The sequence below is a fragment of the Vulpes lagopus genome, chromosome 2 (genome assembly GCF_018345385.1).
Source record: "Vulpes lagopus strain Blue_001 chromosome 2, ASM1834538v1, whole genome shotgun sequence".
Taxonomy (NCBI): Eukaryota; Metazoa; Chordata; class Mammalia; order Carnivora; family Canidae; genus Vulpes; species Vulpes lagopus.
Window position 1 is genome coordinate 73929479 of NC_054825.1, and position 20386 is coordinate 73949864.

The following is a 20386-nucleotide window of genomic DNA, read 5'->3' on the forward strand; positions in this document are numbered from 1 at the left end:
TGTGGTAAGCCCTCTAGTGATAGGGCCTCTAAACCTAACCCGTCCTTAAAGCTGAGTTGTTGTTGTTTTTTTAGGAAGTATTTTAGTTCGTAATTTTATTTTATTTTATTTGAGGGAGGGGCAGAGGGGCAGAGGGGCAGAGGGAGAGGGAGAGAATCTTAAGCAGGCTCCATGCCAGCATGGATCCCCACTTGGGACTTGATATCTTGCAACCCTGAGATGGAAACCTGAGTGGAAATAGAGAGTCAGCCTCTTAGCCTACTGAGATGTCCAAGCACCCCTTAAAGGTGAATTTGAATCACTCCTTCCCCTGCCCAAATCTGTCTTCCCCAACATTGCCTCTACCCACCAGGCTTTCCCTCTCAGGGCTTGAGTCAAACTGAGCAGCTTGTTGCACCCCAATCAGAACAAGACCCATGATCGCTGCTGCTTGGCTTTTTCTCACTATGATTTTGATGTGCCTGGAACACCCACACCCACCTGCTCATCTCTTTTTAGACCTCCTCCACAAAACCATTTTTCAACCTCTGTCTTAATTTCCATGGCTCGACCAGCCTCTGCTTTGTTCAACCACCATTTGTTAGACTCCTTGTATCCACAGGTAGGGCCTGACATGGGGGATACTGAGGGAAATAAGACTCCAGGGATGCCTGGGTGGCTCAGTGGTTGAGTGTCTGCCTTCGGGCTCAGAGCGTGATCCTGGGGTTCTGGGATCAAGTGCCTCATCAGGCTCCCTGCAGGGAGCCTGCTTCTGCCTCTGCCTGTGTCTCTGCCTCTCTCTGTGTGTCTCTGGATGAATAAATAAATAAAATCTGAAAGAAATGGGGATCCCTTGGTGGCTCAGAGGTTTGGCACCTGCCTTCGGGCCAGGGCGTAATCCTGGAGTCCGGGAATTGGGTCCCACATCGGACTCTGCATGGAGCCTGCTTCTCCCTCTGCCTGTGTCTCTGCCTCTCTCTCTCTCTCTCTCTCTTTGTCTGTCATGAATAAATAAATAATATCTTTAAAAAAATAAAATAAAATCTGAAAGAAAGAAGGAAAGAAAGAAGAAAAAGAAAGAGAAAGAAAGAAGAAAGAAAGAAAAGAAAAGAAAGAAGAAAGAAAGAAAGACAGAAGAAAGAAAGAAAGACAGAAGAAAGAAAGAAAGAAAGAAAGAAAGAAAGAAAGAAAGAAAGAAAGAAAGAAAGAAAGAAAGAGACAGCCTCCACCCCTGGGGCACCTGCCTCAGTCAGAGAAGCCTGTGACTCTTGATCTCGGGATTGTGGACTTGAGTCCCATATTGAGTGTAGAGGTTACTTAAATGAACTTAAGAAGGAAAAAAAAAAAAAGACCCCAGCCCCAGTCCTGCCCATGGAGCCTCCTCCCTTTGAGTGCAGAAATATGTACTACCATGGGCCACGTGCAGGCCCCAGAGCTGTACACAGCATGGGAGAATGGAGAGGGCATCAATGGGCTTTGGCTGGAGAAACAGTGAAGGCTTTTTGAGCTTCATCACAGGGTTAAGCAGAGGTTTGTCAGGGCAAAGAGGCATTTGAGGAGAGGCAACAGCCTGTGCAAAGGAATGGAGGCGTGAAAGTTCTGAGACAGGGAGTTACTTGGGTGGGGATGGAAAAGAGGATGGCTGGGAAGGTGATAGAAACAAGCGGTTTGGGAACCAAACTGTTTTCTTACGGTATTTGCATTCCTTTTGCCTGCACTCCACAGTGTAGTTTCCAGAAGAGCAGGGGCTGCATCTCAGCCATCATTGCTCCACACTCGCTATCTGTCTGGGACTGTGCACCTTTGCTCAAACCCCTGCAGTGAAAACACTGCGCCTGGTAGTGGTGGGAGCGCCCCCTAGCGGCCCCTGTGCGATCCTTCCTCCCGTCGTCCTAGTTGACCTGCTGAGCCCTCCCTGCATCCCTGATTTCACTGGGAATGGCACTTTGCCTGGCATCGTCTCACTTCATCTCCACCCCTCCCTAAGAGGAGGATGTTCCTTTCTGGCCAACAAACACTTATTAAGCATTTATTTTGTGTTGATCACTGTTGTAGGCATTGGGATACAGAATTTCTTGAGTCATCACCTCAGCCTTGGAAGCGCTTCAGAGATCTAAGGGATAAGGGGGATTGTCTCCCCAGTTTGAGCCTTGAAGGACAGATGAATGGCTGGCATGGTATAGGAAGTCGAAATTCAGTGCCCCATGGAACAGGAGCGGCCAAAGCAGAGTAACAAGCCCTGCCCCTGCCATCTATCCACTACCATTTACTAAGGTCATGGAGGGGATATGGGGTGATGGAGATCCAGAGACAACTAAGATACCACCTGTTGTCTCCAGAGTTTACAACCCAGAGGAAAGACAGGTAAGTAAACAGGAAGGAGAAGGGGGCACTTGCTGCTCATTGTTCTACTAGCAGACACCAGGGTGTGTCTCCCACGTGAGTGTGCGTGGGAGCATTTGTGAAACAATTAGGCTGAAAGACGAGAAAGGAGGATGTGGTCCAGGCTGAGTGCAAAACATACAAAAACACAGAAATGAGAGTTAGCCATCAAAAGGAGACCCAGAAAGGTTCTACTCACCAACCCCCAAGATTTATTTGTCAGAGACCAAGAGTGAGAGAGCACAAGCAAGGTGAGGGGCAGAGAGGAGATTCCCTGCTAAGCAGGGAGCCCGATGTGGGGCTCGATCCTAGGACTCTAAGATCATGCATGACCTGAGCCAAAGGCAGATGCCCAGCTGACTGGACTACTCAGGCGCCCCAAGGTTCTGCTTCTTGACCAGGGTGCTCATCTCCTAGGTGTGTAGTTATGGAAATTCATTGAACTGTACTCTTATAGGAGTCAAATATGTACCTTTACCTACAGTCATTTGTAGCTCCCAACCTCACATCTTCATTTTTTTTCTCAAGATTTATTTATTTGAGAGAGAATCCATGAGCAGGAGGGGCAGGGGAGAAAAGAGAGAAAACCAACCAGACTGCGCCAAGCACGGAGCCTGATGCAGGGCTCGATTCCATGACCGTGAGATCATGACCGGAGTGGAAAGCAAGAGTTGGACGCCCAACTGACTGCCACCCAGGTGCCCCTCCACGTTATTTTTCTCTATAGCGGTCATCACAATCTAAAAGTATCTTTGGTAAGACTAGGAGTCATGTTGGGATTTGAATATGGTCTTCCAGTACCAGTCTAGGACCCTGGGAGTCAGCTTTGCTGAGTCAGCTTCCTGGATTTGGGGGATAATATACTTTTATCACTGGGCTGTGTGCCAAGGCAATCACTCGAGATACATAAAGCACTTACACACTGTTTCCAGTGTGCGTATCTTGACAATATCAGACTGGCTGTGTGTGGCACATGGAAGCTCAAAATATAATTTGTTGAAGAAATGCATTAAAGGATGGCACGCCTTTTTTTTTTTTTAAGATTTTATAAAAAAAAAAAGATTTTATGTATTTATTCATGAGACACAGAGAGAAGCAGAGACACAGGCAGAGAGAGAGAAGCAGGCTCCATGCAGGGAGCCCGATGTGGGACTTGATCCTGGAACTCCAGGATCACGTCCTGAGCTGAAGGCAGACGCTTAACTGCTGTGCCACCTAGGCATCCACCTTTTTTTTTGACACCAAACAAAAAGTGGCAGAAATGAATGGAGGGGTGTGGGTTAGAATACCTCAACTAAAGGCTCGTACACCTTAATTCAGAGCCTGGGGAGCAGCTACACTCCTGTGAAGAAGCCAAAGCTTCTGTGGGTGGGCAGTGGTGGGCAGCGGAGACGGTGGTCACCTGGGCCCCCACACGAAAAGGAGTGAAGATAAGGACCAGGGTGCAACCCTGTGCTCCCTCCCTCCCTCCCCTGAATTCTCCAGTACAGGCTCAGTTAGGATCTGACCGAGCTACTGAGCAGGCTTGTTTACAGGCTCCAACCAGGAAGAAATGCTGCTACTGGGCAGCACTACAGCTTCCCCGGGCCCCTTCTACCCTGGCCCTCTCACCCCTCCCCTCTGGTGGTCAAATCTGGCAATTCTTTCCACCCTCAGGGGCTGGGGCAGTTTCGGGAAGGGTGGGAAAACCTGCTAAACAGGGTGGCCAAACCTGAACCGGTTGTACAGGGCGGTCCCATCTCCCCCCAGCAGCCCTGTCCCTCTCCTGGCCCAAAGAGCAGAGGCAGCAGCCTCACAGAACCAACCATTTTATTACACTGTGGGTGTACTGGGGTCTGTGGAAGGCAGGGGAACGGGAGGGGTATGATACCTGAGAGCCCTGGGGCATGTGGGGAGGATACAGCACATCAGGCACCGCAGGCTAGGCCAGGCCAGACCTCACTCTTGGGCCAAAGGAAGAGGCAGCCTCTTCCCACTCCTCTTATCCATCCCCATGGCATTAAATAAACAAAAAAGCAACTCTATACAGCACAAAATATACAGGGAGGTCCTCCCCCCACTCCCCCGCCTTGGACCATGCAGAGTGGGAGGACCAGCTTTGAAGGGCAGGACTGGGGGTCCTTCAGCTTCTGACATTGTTCCAAGCCCCTTCCTGATGCCACAGGGTGGGGACAGGCAGCTTTGAACAAGAATCAAACTCCAACTTCTTCTGAAATCCTAGGCAGACAGGTCCATCTGTGCATGGAACCCTGGACTCAAAGGTTTTCTGTTCCTCCCAGACCCTGGAGCTTTCTCAGGAACGAGAAGCCTAAGCTTAGTTAAGACATCTCCCAGGCTGGAGGAGTCTGGTCCCAAAGTCTTCCCTAGCCCAGGCTTCCATCTTGGCAAGGAGGAAGCAGAGGGCTAGGCAAGAGCTGGAAAGAGCCTGTGAGAGCCTTAGGTTGAAGGGCCAAGGCAGCCCTAGGTTCAGAGGGGCCGAGTTGTGTGGTTATAGACCAGGTGCTCCGTGTCCTCTGTGGTGGAGACCGTGGAGCTGGCAGGGGTAGGCGGTTGGGGGTGGTGGCGGCGGCTGTGGTGGTGTCTGTAGAAGCTCTTTCTCTGGTTCTTGAAGAAGCAGTAACCCAATATGACCACCACCACCACGATGCAGGTGACCAGGAGCACTGCAATGACCACTTCCACAGAGCCTGGAAGAAGGGGCGTAATGGAGGAGAGCTCCCAGGGCTCAGCTTGCATGCCCGCCCGCACTCTGTGCAGAAGGGACCAAGTCAAACAGGTGCCAGGTGTGGAATGACCTCCAGCACACAAGCAGCTGGGCTCAAGGAAAAGCTTGGGACTCTGGTGGCAAACACAGGACACGTGCTCTACTGTGCTTCCTTCCTCTCCCCATGGCACGTATCACCACAGACTGTGGCACTGTCCCTTTAGCCAACCTCAGGATCCTCAACTCAGGTTTAGGCGGCCACAACCAATCATGTACAGTTGATCCCTGACAGGATAGCTACTCACCCATGAGAGAGCAGACCAGGCTTACCTATGTTGGGAACAGGGCTTTCGCGCCGCAGGCCGAAAACATCCTTCTCTACAAAATCATGAGGAGAGAAACAAGAGAATACTAAAGGCTCTGAGATGGCTGCTCCTCAATGCCCCCAGACCACCCTCTGCCACCCTGTCCCACTGCCATTCCAGGTACTCTGATGAACTGGGACCAGAGCAGAGTGCCTTTCCCTTCCCCAGCCTCTGTGCCCCACTGCCCAGCTCACTGGAGATGCCACGACAGGATGCAAGACACTGCTGCTCCTCCTCAAAATTGTTCTTGTTGCCATAACAACCACCATAGGTAAAACGGGCGCAGCGTTCACTGAAGGGGTTGTAGTACCAGCGTGGGATGTTCTCTAAGCAGAGGCCTGTGTCTGGCAGGTCCACACAGTGCCCTGGGGAATAAGGAGCAGGTCAGTGGGTGAGTGAGTCCATGGGGGGAGCCTCCCTGCCACCATCCACCAGGCTCCACATGGTTGCTGCTTGCCACCTCCTGAGCTACCTCATGCTAGTCTCAGTGAGGGGCCCCAGCAACAGCTGGCCTTTCTGTAGTTTTGACAGAAGCAAAGACAGATGCTGGACGACAATTTTAGGTGCAAAAATACCCACATTGACTCACGTAACTACTTTTTTCAATTTTATTTCTTTCAGCTTTTCCAATTTTGTTAAGGTCCTGGCTTTCTCTCCAGCACCAGATGGTCTTCCCCCCGCCCAAGGATTTATTTATTTATTTATTCATTCATTCATTGGAACCACAGAGAGAGGCAGAGACACAGGCAGAGGGAGAAGGAGGCTCCTCATGGGGTGCCCGCTGCAGGACTCAATCCCAGGACCCCAGGATCACGCCCTGAGCCAAATGCAGATGCTCAACCACTGAGTCACTCAGGCATCCCCGGATGGTCTATCTTTTCACAAAGAAGGTTCAAGGTCTGAGCCCTCGTAGGCAACAATGTCCAGCTAAAATTTATTAGCATTGTTTTATTATAGTTATTTTAACAGTTAATCTGGATCTGCAGCATGTCATAGTGGCTTTCCATGTATGCTAGTGATGTGAAATTTCCTTTAATACAGTAAGTTTATTTTTATTTTTTAAGTGTTATGAAGGGTTTTTTTTGTTTTGTTTTGCAAACCAGTTTTTAAATTTTATTTATTTATTCATGAGACACAGAGAGAGAGAGAGAGGCAGAGACACAGGCAGAGGGAGAAGCAGGCTCCCTGTGACAAGCCCGATGCAGGACTCAATCCCAGGACCCTGGGATCATGACCTGAGCCAAAGGCAGACACTTAACCACTGAGCCACCCAGGTGTCCATAATACATTAAGTTTAAAAAGCATTCGATATATAGGAAAAATGATAAGTAAATAACATCTCAGTGATATGCAGGCATGGTTAAATCTCTGAAGGTGTTAAGAGTAAGCCCAATGCTTAGGAAACACAGAGCTGAAGAGAGCCCAGGAGCCCGCCAGTTTTTTTTTTTTTTTTTTTTTTTAATTTTTATTTATTTATGATAGTCACACAAAGAGAGAGAGAGAGGCAGAGACACAAGCAGAGGGAGAAACAGGCTCCATGCACTGGGAGCCCGACGTGGGATTCGATCCCGGGTCTCCAGGATCGCGCCCTGGGCCAAAGGCAGGCGCCAAACCGCTGCGCCACCCAGGGATCCCTGCCCGCCAGCTTTCTACCCATAGCCTGGCACACCCAGCACACTCCTCGGGCACCCTGGAGCAGTGCATGAGGATGGCAGTGCCAGCCTCTGTCCTGACCCATGGGACCCAGGGAGGCTCTCACCTTTGTCACTGGGGAAGTGGATGTTCTGGAGCTCCTCGAAGCCACTGGTGTCTGCAAAACCGAAAGGTCAGAGGCCCAGGCCCCACGAGGGTCTCCCGGGGTACACGGTGCACAGTCAGGCCTCCCCTCCACAGCCCACCGACCTTCCCTCTCCCAGTCCTCACATTTCTCACAGGTGGCCTCATCGGAGGCATCAGGGCAGTCGGGAGTGTCGTCACACTCCAGGAAGCTGTCGATGCAGCAGCCGTTGCGGCAGCGGAACTCAGTGGGGTGACAGGTGCCAGAGCACACTGGGTGGGGCAGGATGGCGTTGAGGATGAGATCAGGCTCGAGCATAGGTCACCGAGTACCAAGAGCCCATCATCTACCTGGCCTTCTCTACCCCAACATGGCATTATGACGTGTTCCCTGCTCCCCTCCCAGCACGCCCCGAGCCCTCCTACACACAAACTGGGCAGATCCTAACAGAGTGGGGGGCTGAAAGAGGTGGGGTGCTTGTGGTCCTTCCACGTCCAATGGGGGCAGGAATGGGCTGGGCAAAGGGAGGTGGAGCAAGAACAAAGACATGACCTGACAGCAGGGGTGAGGTTGATAGGGAAAGGAGCAAAGCTCACCTGGACGGTGCCTGTCCATGGAGGGGCCTGGGAAAGAAAAAACAGAGGAATGAGAGGAGTCAGGGCCAGGTCCTGGGAGGGACGAGCTGATGGGGGTGCCTGGGAATGGAGAATAACCCTGGCCGCTGCCCTGAACAGCAGAAAGACCACCCACCCTGAGGGAAGTCGCCTAAGTCCCAAAGCTGCCTCACAAAGGCCCACCTTGCACATCCCGGCAGGCTAGCTTGCACTCCTCTTCCCGAAGATAGTTGTTCTTATTGCCCAAGCAACCTCCGTAAACGAAACTCTTGCAAATCTGTTCTTTGGGGTCGTAGTACCAGCGGGGGAAGGAGCCGCGGCAGCGGCCCACCTTGTTGGATGCGAGGCAATATTCTGGGGGAAGGAAAGCTTGTGAGGGGCCCCTGTGGGGCCCCATCAACAGAGGGGGCTGGCTCCAGGTTCTGTCCCCCCACCTCCTCCCTCACCTTCTGTCTGCTTGGCGGACAGCACAGTAACTGTGACGTTGGCCGTGCTCTCTGGCTTGTCTGAGTCAGCCCCTGTCAGCTGGAACCGGTAGGTGCCTTCCTTGAGTCCCCACAGCTTCACCTGGTCCGGCTCACTCTTCTATACACAAGAGTAGCCATTAGGCCAGAACCCCCAACACCCTTCAGCTGCCCCAGATCCTCTCAGCCACACAGGTACCCCCCATAGGGAGGGCAGAGGGACTTGGTATTAAATGGATCCTCAGCTTCTGCCCATCCCACCCACCTGGAACCTCAGGTTGGTCTGTGCCCCTGGAGAGCTGAGATGGGGGTCAGGGAGCCAGCCCAGTGTCTCACCTCTATTCTGACATCCGTGTCACCCTGCAGGAGGTACCAATCTGTGTTCTCCACACCCTTCAGCACCAGGGGTTCCTGGGGCTGTACCTTCAAGTCTACGCCTGCCCAGGACTTGGGAATCCGGGACCCTGAGGAGGAAGGTAAGGTCAGGTCAATTCTTCCTGAATGGACCAAAGCTCTCCGGAAGTGGGGAGCAATGTGGACCACACGCACACGGAGACCCACCTGGGACTCAGCAGCCTGCCTGGGGCACGAGCAGGGCTCACAACTAAATCAACATCCCACTCTCTCCTTAGATATGTCTTTGGTACACTGAAGGCATTTTTAATGTTGTAAATCCTACTTTCAGAAGCAAAATACTGAATAGCATGTGCTATTTGGTCCCATTTAAGAAAAAAATATATATGGGAGCGGAGCTTATTCCCATTTTCTATAATAAGCAAGTACTTGTGCTAATTGCTTTTTTTTTTTTTTTTTTTGCTAATTGTTTTTTTAAAAAAGCCTAAAGTAAGGGGGCACCTGAGCGGCTCAGTCGGTTAAGTGTCTGCCTTGGACTCGGGTCATGATCTCAGGGTTCTGGAATCAAGTCCCACATCAGGCTGCCTGAGCCTGCTTCTCCCTCTCCTTCTGCTGCTCCCCCTGCTTCTGCTCTCTCTCAAATAAATAAAAATTTTTTTAAAAAAGAGTTAAAGTAACAATATTTTTGAAAAACCAAATACATAAATATGTAATTAACTACTACCCCTCATTCTACTGGTCTGGATTGCTGTTAAGAAGCCCAGCCTGGTAGAAGTCTGAAGCACAGAATCCCTGGGCAGCAACATAGGAAGCCTTGGTGGCTTTAGTCACAGGAGGAGGGTGCCTTTACCACCTGAGATAGACTCTGCCTCTCCTTACAAGGGGTCTCTCGGGAATCACACCCTCCCTCAACCTGACAGTGCCCGTGCCTGAGGCTTCCTCCAGTGGCAAGTTAGGGGCCAGATGAGAAACAAGCACAGGGCAGGATTCCTGTCTGTAATGGAATGAATGGTGGGACCCAAAATATAAGGCTATGTCTAACTCCAAAATTTGTGAATGGGATCTTCTCTGGAAAAAGGGTCGTAGCAGAAGTAATTAAGTTAAATATCTCCTTATGAGATCATTCTGGATTAGCTGAGTAGGCCAATCCAATGACACGTGTCTTTATAAAAGACAGAAAAGGAGAAAACAGAATAAAGGAAAGCCATGTGGACACAGAGGCAGGGACTGGAGTGATGCAGCCGCAAGCTGAAGAATGCCTGGAGCCGCCAGGGGTGGCCAAGAGGCAAGGAAGGAGTCGAGCCCGCTCTTCAGAGAGACCGTGGCCCTGCCAACACCTGGATTTTGGACTTCTGGCCTCCAGAACTGTAAAACCACACATTTCTGTTGCTTAAAGTCACTCAGTTTGTAGTAATTTGTTTCAGCAGCCACAGAACTGATACACTGCCTTTGAGGGGCCTCCAGTCTAGCTGGGCAGATAAGACCAAGCACCAGGAAGCAAATGCGGAGTAGAAACGCACCAAGATAGAGCAAAACACGGTGCGTGTCCAAGACAAGGAAGTGGATGCACAGAGGGGGTAGAGGCCACAGCAAGTTAGAGGAAGGATGGAAGGCTTTCTGGTGAAGTGAGAAAGGATTTTTTAATTCTTTTGTTTCCGCTTTTTTTTGTTGTTGCTGTTTGGTTGTGGGCAAGAATGTGCTGCGTTGTTGCTAACAGCAGAAAATGCGAGCAAAGGTCAGGAGCTGGGAATTTGCAAGGCAGGTCTGGCTGACATGAAAAAGGCCAGCGGGGTGAGACATACCTCAACGGGCCCTCAATGCAGGGCCAGAGCACGTGGACACAGCAGAAGTGACATTCAAATATTCAACAGCTGGGGCTACAGGAAGGGGTCAGGCATAGCCATGAGCAGTGGCACAGACGTTGACCTCCTAGATCTGTGATCGAGGTCCAGGAGTCTGAAGGGAGGGTCCAAGCGCCTGGGCAGCAGGGGCACTCCTGAGCTCCAGGCAGCAGCTAGTTACCCCTCCTTCTGGAATGACTTCTACGGAGGAAGGCCAGAGAGTGGACTGGCACTGCGGTTCAGGCATGTGCGAAGGGAGTAGTCTGAATTAGAGGGATAGCTAAGGGCATGGGAAGGAGGATGTGAGAAGTGTGCTGACACACTTGAGGTTTCTGTGTCTGTCAGGCACTGTGAACTGTGCAGGAAGAATTGGGACACAGGCAGAAAGGAAACCAGATCTAGAGGGAACCTGGGGGTTCAATCAGAGAATTTGAACTTGAGAGGGGGAAGACCAACAAAAGAAGTGACCAGAAGGCAGAGGAAGTGTGCGTGCGAACTCCTGAGAGGCCAGAGTTGGAGAAATATAGGGAGTTGTGTCTATTAACAAAGCTACCGATAGTTTAATGTGTGCTGGCCACCACATATCATCTCCCTGAATCATCTACATTAAGAGTTGGCAAACTATGGCCTGCAGGCCAAATCTGGCCCACTACCTGTTACACTTTTAAATGGTTGAAAAAGGGGCATCTGGGTGGCTCAGTGGTTGAGCATCTGCCTTTGGCTCAGGTCATGATCCCAGGATCCTGGGATCGAGTCCTACGTCTGCCTATGCCTATGTCTCTGCCTCTCTGTGTCTCTCACTAATAAATAAATAAATTTTTCAAATAAATAAATAAATGGTTGAAAAAAATCAAAAGAAGAGTATTTTGTGTCATAGGAAAAGCACCTAAAACTCAAAAAGATTTTTTAAAGATTTTATTTATCTACCTGACTGGGGGGTGGGGAGAGCACGAGCAGAGGGAGTGGTAGGCAGAGGGAAAAGGAGAAGCAGGCTCCCCCAGGAGCAGGGAGCCTGATGTAGGGCTCGATCGCAGGACCCTGGGACTACGACCTGAACCAAAGGCAGGTGCCCAACCAAATGAGCCATCTAGGCGCTCCTAAAACTCAAATTTGTGTCCATGAATGGGAATATAGCTTCACTTACTCATTTAGATATTGTCAAAGGCTGCTTTCATATTACAGGAGAGCTGAGTGGCTGGGACAGAGATTGTATGGGCCACAAATCATAAGATATTTCCTATTTGAAACCTTTTACAGAAAGTTTGCTAATCCCTGGAATGCCTGGGTGGCTCAGCGGTTGAGCATCTGCCTTTGGCTCAGTCTGGGCCTGCAATGGGCTTCTCACAGTCCCTCTGCCTCTCTCTCTGAGTCTCTCGTGAATAAATAAAATCTTTAAAAAAAAAAAATAAAGTTTGCTGATCCTGATCTATGTTATGTACCTTCCTAACCATCCTGCCACAACTGCATTCTTGCCCCTTTCCAGATCAGAAAACTGACACAAGAGAGGTTAAATGACTTGCCCAGGGTCACTCAGTTTTTGAACAGCAGAGCTGGGATCTGAACCGTGGTCTGACTCTATAGCTCATGGTCTTTCTAAAACTCTGTGCTACAGTTCTCCCACCTACTTAGATTTTGATTTGCTTTTTATAATCTCGGGTTTTTTTTTTTAACTTAGGTAATACATGTATATATGAAACAGGCAATTCAAAAACACAAAAGAAAAAAAAAAGTACTTAAGAGTTGGGGCACCTGGCTGGCTTAGCATGGGACTCCTGACCAAGGGGTTGTAAGTTTGAGTCCCATGTTGGGGGTAGAGATTACTTAAAGAGTAAAATCTTACCCCCAAAAAAGCATAAAAGAGTAGTGAGAATTAAATCTTGTCTTTTCTTAACCTTTTTCTCCTTAATCTTTCTGGTTCATCTCTCCAGAGGCTGAGAGGGGAGCCCAATGAGGGATCCAATCCTGGGATCATGACCTGAGCTGAAGATGTTTAACCAACTGAACCACCCAGGCACCCCCATTCTTACTTTTTATATGTGTGTGTATGTGAATATCAAGAGATAGAGGGCGGGTGTTGGAGGGGAATGGGTGACGGGCACTGAGGTGGACACTTGACGGGATGAGCACTGGGTGTTTTTCTGCATGTTGGTAAATTGAACACCAATAAAAATTAATTTAAAAAAAAAAGAGATAGTATTGAATTCAGAAGCATGCAAGTTCATCTTCCTGTTCTCCCCACGACACATTTTGGAAATAATTCTGTAGCAACATGTAAAGAGTCTCCCTTTTTTGGGTTGCACAGTACTCATTATGTGAATGCACCAGAACTTACAACTTGGTTAGCCAACACACCAGTCTTCTCTTGATTTAGATTCTTTTTTCTTTCTTTTCCTACTAAGAGCTAAACCATATTGTCTCAGGTTTATTATTATTATTAAAACAGCACTACCATGTCCAATTACAGGATGTGTTGACGGACATTTAGATGTTTCCAATTCTTTCTTATTATAAACAATGCTACAGTGAGTAACTGACTGTTAAGTTGGTTTATGTACATATAATGGCCGCAAGATGAACTCCTACAAGTGGAACTGTGTTGAGGGTTATGTGCATTTACAGGGTTTTCAAAAAGTTTTTATTTATTTATCCATTTAAGTAACCCCTACACTCAACGTGGGGCTTGAGCTCATAGTCCCGAGATCAAGAGTCGCGTGCTGTTCCCACTGAGCCAGCCAGGGGCCCCCGCTTACAGTTTGGATGAATACTGTCAAACTGCCCTCTCTTAAGGCTCTACAGAGAGTTATGCCAAGCCTAAGAGTGAGCTGAAAGGAAGAAGAGAAGGTAAAGAGATAAGAACAGCTGGTAGGAGGTTGAGTCACAGAGATTCTTTTATGATGAGGCAGAGAAAGCAGAGCCAATGGGGAACTTATAGAGGGTGGACCCCAGGGGGAAGACCGGGACACACAGTGACAGTGAAGGGTTGGGAGGGGAGAGCTTCCACAGACAAATATGTCAGATGCAGGTGCAGAGGCCTAGAGGAATGAGCAAAGGAGGCCCTGGCTTCCAGGGGTTGGGGGGAAATGAAACCTGAAGAGCACGAAAGAAAAGCACCTGTCTGGACCGAACCTGCACACTGGTGGCTTGGCCGGCAATCAGTAAAGGGTCCAACAGGGGCAGGTTCTGGGGTGGCTTCTGAGAGACAAACCCCCAGGGGTGGCTCCCGCCTTACATTTTTCAGAAAGTCATCTGCTGAAGACAAGACCACTTGACAGTCAGATAGGCTAGCCCCACCAGCCCCAAGGGTGGACTGCAGAGTGATGGGTCAGGCCTCTGGCCAAACCAGCAACAGCCATCAAGCCCCAGGCCCTGGGAGCAAGGGGCAGATGCCCCACCCTACCACTCCCTACTTCCTATCCCCAAGAGGGCAAAGGCCCAGAGGGGCAGTAAGGCCAGCCCCTCCCACAGCTGCCAGGCGTCTCCTGGAAACACAGGCTCCACCTCCTAAGCCACTCACTCCTCCAATAGAAGGAGGGGGCGGGCAAGTGAGGGAGAGAAGGAAGGAGTAGGGTGCTTGGGAGGCTGTAGGAATCTAGACTGGACTGGCCTGGCCACAAACAGGGAAAGGGGAACAAGCCAACCCACCCTGGAGAGGATTTCTCTACCCAAGGCAAAAGTCAAAGGTTTAGATGACCTGAGCACCTGCCCACCTTGCCTGTCTCAATCCACTGGAGCCTCCAGGATGGCTTTATCCTGTTCTTTCCCATATCCAACCTCTAGCCAGACTCAGCAGAGAATGGACTCCTCGATACCAAATAGCTCTCCCCACCCCGCAAAGCACTACAGCACCCTTAAAATGGCCTGGAGCTCACACTCAGTTCACATCCTACCTAGCACCCCAAATGACCCAGGAAATCCCCACTCCACCCTATGTTGTGCCAAATAGGCCAGTCCAGGGTGGGGTTTTGGGTTTTGGGTGGGGGTGGGAGGGTGGGGGGTGGGTGTTCCAAATGAGGAAGGCTGGTCCCTAGATCATGTGGCCCCATGCAGCTCATCTCCCTGACTGGAACCCAGAGTTTTAGGTTCTGGCCCTGGAGTGGGACTCCCATGGACCCTGCATCAGAGCAGGAAGATACAAGCAGCTCAAGTCAATTAAAGACATCACCACCTACACTCTCTGCTACTTCCTTGTGGAACGGGCTCAGGCCCTGGCCCAGTGGGATTCAGAGATGGTGCCCACTCTCCACCTCCCGCACCCAGAAGTCCCATCCTACCTCTCCAGTAGAGCCAGGAGAGCTACTGGTAGAATAGGGAGATGAGTAGGTCCTTAACCTGAGAGAGAGCCTGGCCCAGGAAAAAGCTGGAAAGTCTTTTTCTACTTTCCAGAACTGAGCACCAGCCCAGACCTGGCCTCTGAGTTCCCCGTCTCTGGTTCTATTATCTGCTGGGCTATCTTGGGTGAGAGTGCTAGGTTTCCACCAAAAAGGATGGTCTTGTGTGGAAAAACAGCACGGGACTTTTGGAGATCCTGCCTGGGCTGAGTCCCACGTCTCCCATTTATGGGCAGTGCTATCCTGGGCAAATTATTTACCACGGGAGTCAGTTTCCTAACTTAAAAGGTGGGATGACAGCTAATAGCACCCTTTTTAGAAGTAGTTGTCAGAAGGCCTAAGTCAGAGGTTGAGTGGCGCAGCAATCAGTAAACTATAAAGTGCTAACAGAAGCTATCAGTTGTGACCCATCCCTGCCCTGGAGCCCCACTTGGCCAGAACAGCAGGCAGAAAGAATGGGGGAACGAAGGTCCCTGGCGGGGCCCTGATCCCAGCTAACTTCTCAGTCCCAGGAAGAAGGAGGAACCTCCACTTTGCCCTTATCCCTTGAAGTAAACAAGGTGAGCAGACCTGGTAGCTTAGCTACCACATCCTAAGCTGGGAGAGCCCTGCCTGGCTCACCAAGTACACACACACACCTGCCTGTACAGCTGACATCCCTCCCCTACCAGGTATACATACCAGTGGGCTGACTCACTGGGCAACCCTCCTCACCCCCACCCCCAGAGCCTCTGGCTACAGTGCCCACAACACCACCCCTTCCCCTTTGAGGTCAACCTCTGACTGGGCTTGTTCTTCAGCATCTGGGGTCTGGCCACCAAAAGGCCAATAGGTGGGAAGAGGGGGTGCAAGAGAGATGCTAACCAGTCCCAGTCCAGTAGTAGAGGAGCAGACTATTCTTGCCCAGGCTCACTTGACAGAGCCTCGAGGTGCCCAGAACAGTGCTTGGCCAGGGGTGCTTAGCTAGTAACCTGGTGGCCTCCAGACAACTCACTCCCTGACTCAGCCTATCAGGGTCAGCAATCGGGAATCCCGAGAGGAGCTGCCTCCTCTCTCCCAGACGCACATCACGAAGTACCAGCCCATTCAACATCCTGAATTCGGGACCTAGAGTTTGGGCTCTAGAGTATTCTCTCTCCCCATTCACTCACGTAGGCTGCCCTTTGTGCTCTGTTCATACCGCCGAGTCCTACGGAGTCGGGGCAGAACGAGGCTGTCCTCCTCACTCCTTTCGGATGCTCGCCTCCCCCAGGCCTCCAAGACCAGGCCCCTTTCTGAGGCTGCCTACATCCATCCAACCCGTTCCCCTCGTCCTTACCGCCGAAGCCCTGGGTCCGCAGCTCGCGGTAGGAGCGGTAAACCTCTCGCGTGAGGTAGTTGACGAAGCCCTCCCTGGGCGCGAACTTGCACACGAAGTTCTGCTCGTAGAGGCAGTTCATTAAGAAGCAGGCGGCAATGGCGTCCTCCCCGCCGTCGGGCTGCAGCTCCACCAGCGCCAGGTTGCAGCTCTGGGTGGCGCAGCAGGCGCGCACGCAGTCCCAGCCGCGGCGCACGGTGGGGGAGCCCAGGAAGGTGGCCCCGTTGCTGACCGAGGCCTCGGTGTCGAGCACGAAGGCAGGCACCCCGGCGGTAAAGCGGTCCAGGCAGGCGGCTCCCGGGGGCGGCGCGGGGGGCGCGGGGGGCGCGGGCGGCGGCCCGGCCGCGGTCCCCAGGAGGTGCAGCGCGCACAGGAGCCACACGGCCACGGCCGGGGCGCGGGCCATCGCCCTCCTCCCCGCGGGGCTCACCTTCACTCTGCGGGCCTCTGGGCTCCGAGGGCGCGAGCGACCTGAGAGAGGGGAGGGGCGGGCGGGGAGACGCCGCGGGTCAGCCGGAGGCTCCGCGGGAAGCGGGCGGGCGGGCGCGAGTCGGGGCAGGGCTGGGGAGCGCCCCGGTGAGCCGGCCCCCGCCCGACGGCCCGAGGGACGGCTGAGGAGCTCACGTACCGCGACCCGCACCGCAGCACACAACAAAGGGCCAGACATGCTCCGAGCCCGCTCCGTCCCCGCCTCGCGCTCCGGGGCCCGGGTTACCTGCGCAGGTGAGCGGGGTGGGGCCGGGCCTGCCGAGGTTCCGGTCCCGGCTTCCTGCGCGGCTCCGGCCGCCGCTTCCGCCCCGGTGCCGGGTGCGCTGGGGCTCGGCCACCTCCCTCCCCGGGTTTCTGGTGAAACTGAGTCAGTGAGGCCGGGGCGGGGCGGACCCGAGCCCTAGCACCGCCGGCCCCGCCCACACGCCGTGCCCGCCGCGGGCCCTGCCCCGCCGAACTCCGCGCAGCCGCCGCCCCGCGGCCCCCCTGCGGGCGCGGGCTGCTCCCCGCCGCGGCTCCGGGCGCGGGCCCTAGGCGGCGTCCCTCCAGGCTGCTCTGCGGCCGCTCCGCCGAGTCCAGCCTCGCGGCGGGGTCCCGCGCCCAGAAGTGCAGCCGGTCCCCGGGCCCCCGATCCCCGGAGGCCGGCCCACGGCCGGGACGCTGCAGCGGAGTCGCCCCCTCGGGGGTCGGGCCCGGGCGCCGGGGGCGGCGGCCTCCCGCCTCCCTTTCCGGTCGAGGCCCGCGTTCCCAGCCCCGGGCCCGAGGCGCTTGTGAAAGGGCTGGGGGAGGAGAAACGGGGGGAAGCCCGACACTAATGACCTCGCCGGCGTCGTCAGCCCCCGGGAAATCATTTCCATCTCGAGGCGGGAAGAGATCCCCAAAGCTGTGGGGCTGCACCTTTGAGAACCGGAATCCGGGACGCCTGCTCCAGCGTCACCGCCCTTGCCACCTCCGGGAAGCCCTCCTTCCTGCCAAAGTGAGCCACAGGCGATTCCCTCTTCCATGCTTCCCAGGTGGACCTGCAGGAGTCCCATTTGGTTTGAGGTCCTTCTTTATCTTGCACTAAGTCTTGCATTCTGGCTCTCTGTCGGAGTGCAGTCCTTGTTAGCTCACTGTTCTGCTGCCTCCTCCCCTGGAACACAGGTTCCGTCTTCTCTCCCACCAAGAGGGTGCTCCTGGCCAAGAGCTGGTCACCTGCTTCTAGTAGAATGCCATCCTGGGAAGCTAGAGGTTCCAGCTCACCAAATTAGTTGAGATAATGACCTTCACAGAACCGAGGGCTCCTTGAAGAGTGGGCAGAGAAGTCCTTTTAAAGACCTTTCCTACAGAGCAAGATTGGCCCTAAGAATGCTCTTCCAAAAAAGAGATTCCACGCCTTTTCACAATGACTTAACAAACCCCGCCCAGTGGAAGGTTCTTCCTAATTTCTCATCTAGAGGAGCTTTACCTACTAGGTCCTCTAGCCAATCCTTTGATCATTTTCCTGGCTGAACTGCAACATCCCCCCCAGCTGCCTACAGTATGGATGTTGGGGGTGGAATCTGGGGTCTGTCCTTCTTTGCATTTTCTGCTTTTCTTCCACTGCCCCAGGCACAGTGGTGGACATAGGGCAGTGATGTTATGCTGGGAATGAAGCAAATGATTGTGCAGTTACTGAGAAGAAAGGGTTTTGTTGTGAATTGATTTCTGCCTCCCCCAATACCTTATACACACAAGAATCCTAACACGTATTTGCCTTATGCTAACATTACACAACCATAAATTTATCATTATATCCATCCACACCATTACAAAAACCTATATTTATCAAGCACTGACAATGCCCAAACCCTCAGGTTCCTAAGCACTTCCCACACATTGCCCCATATACTCAAACCAAGAAAGCAGGTTCTATTTTTATCTTCAATATACAGATGAACAGACAGGCTTCAACAGGTAATGTGGCAGGTGGCAGAGTAAGATTGGCGTCCAGACAGGCAAATCCCATTGCTTTAGTGCCTTTAAACCCTGGGCTTTACTGCCTTGCAACTCTGACTTCAGCCAGACCTTCCACCCTCACCACAGATTTAACTTGCCTAAAGCAAAAACTCATTTTCAAGTTTCAAGCAACCACCTTTAGTTAAGATACTAACCAATGCACTTGACACAGATGACTGCTTATGCTCACAACCACTCTGAGAATAGTTTCCATTTTGCAGAGAAGTTTACTAGCTCCATCCAGGTCACAGAGGGAAGAGCAGGAGGCAAAGCTGGATGGGGGTTGAGTATGTGGCCTTTAGACTCAGGCTCCTGGGTTTAATTCTCATCTGCCACTTAGTGTCTGTGTGACCTTTGGCAAGTTATCCCCTCTGTGCTGGTTTCCTTGAACACGATGTGGGGCCTTGTAGGTTATTATGAGGCTTAAATGAGCTAATACAGATCAAACATTTGATACCATGAGTGCCCAATATATGTTACCGGTAAAAGGTAACAGAGTCAGGATTTTATTCCAAGTCTCTCTGACATCAAAAACCGTACTTTTCCCACTACCTTATGCTGCTTCCTACATATTGAAAAGAATAACTGCACGAGACAGAGGAAAAAAGACTAGGATAGTCCACCCAAGTGGTGAAAGTGATGACATTGAATGGTGGGAAGATGGGGTAACATTTTCTTCTTTCTCGTTTTTAAATTACTTCCCAAGTTCCGTTTAGTGAGCAAGGAAGACTTCCGTAATGAAGACAGAAATATATCATGACAACCTCTACATTAATCATATTTATCCCCAGATCATTCCTCTCTCCACATTCTCTCCTGGCCTCATTGTCCCTGCCACTTTGGAGTTATCTGTGCCCCCTGCCTTTCCTTGCAAACAACCAGCCAGCTCCTGGGTCCTGACAGTCTTCCCTGGGAATGGATCCAGATCAGATTTGTCCCTGATTTGTTCAGAGACACAGAGAGAGTGTGCGGCAGAGGTCACCTCCACACTTCAGGTCTCTTGACTACCCAGTCTTGGGCTCTTTATATGATTTTGCCCTGTCTTCCTGCAAAGTATTCCCAGATTCCTAATTTTTTTTTTAAATATCTTTATTTGAGAGAGACAGAGGCAGAGATAGTGAGAGAAAGCACAAGTAGGAAGGAGAGGAAGAATTAGGCTCCTCGCTGAGCAGGGAGCTGGATGTGGGACTCCATCCCAGGACCCTGGGATCACGATCTGAGCTGAAGGCAGACACTTAACCGACTGAGCCACCTAGGCGCCCTGGTTTCCTAATTGTTTATTGCAAGCCCAAGAGGAACTGTCTGGATGCGCTAACTCTTGTTAAACCATGTGGCTTACCCTCCTCTGTGAGGCTGGGGAAGAGTAGGCCTGGGTTTCTGCTACAGGCTTCATTCTTATTTGCCATATCACTGGTACCAACCATTGCTCTTAGGACTGGGTGTTTTGGTGAAAATATTCAGTCCCTAACACGACTGCTAGAAAAGAAATACTGAGTGCCTTGTCCCAGATGGTGATCTGATGGTTTCTATAAGTAGGTGTGCTGGGTTGTCTACAAAGCTGGCCAGCAAAGATGGTAGACCATACCTCACCTTCCTGTGTGTGCACACTGCTCCTCCCACCAAGAGGTGGTGTCTATCTTCCCTTGCCTTTGAATCTCTTTTCCTTTGACCAAAAGACATACAGAAGTGGTACCCTGTGACCATATGCTTGCATTTTTCCCTCTTAGAGCCAGCTGTGATATAAAGAAGCTTGAC

General features: G+C 51.8%; 1 protein-coding gene across 2 annotated transcripts; it reads right to left on the reverse strand.

The window, feature by feature from the left end:
- Positions 1-4153: 4153 nt before the first annotated feature.
- On the reverse strand, positions 4154-17016 carry SPINT1 (serine peptidase inhibitor, Kunitz type 1). Of its 2 annotated transcripts, none has more exons than XM_041746011.1 (11): positions 16881-17016; positions 16127-16636; positions 8622-8749; positions 8268-8406; positions 8005-8175; positions 7804-7830; positions 7354-7479; positions 7190-7240; positions 5625-5795; positions 5396-5443; positions 4154-5048 (listed from the first exon to the last, which is right to left on the reverse strand). In XM_041746011.1, exons 2-11 carry the CDS (start codon positions 16569-16571, stop codon positions 4828-4830), a joined length of 1527 nt encoding a protein of 508 aa, XP_041601945.1. In that variant the 5' UTR covers positions 16572-16636; positions 16881-17016; the 3' UTR covers positions 4154-4827. The 2 variants fall into 2 exon arrangements, with proteins under 2 accessions (XP_041601945.1, XP_041601944.1); XM_041746010.1 differs by having other exon boundaries at positions 16794-16966.
- Positions 17017-20386: the final 3370 nt, after the last annotated feature.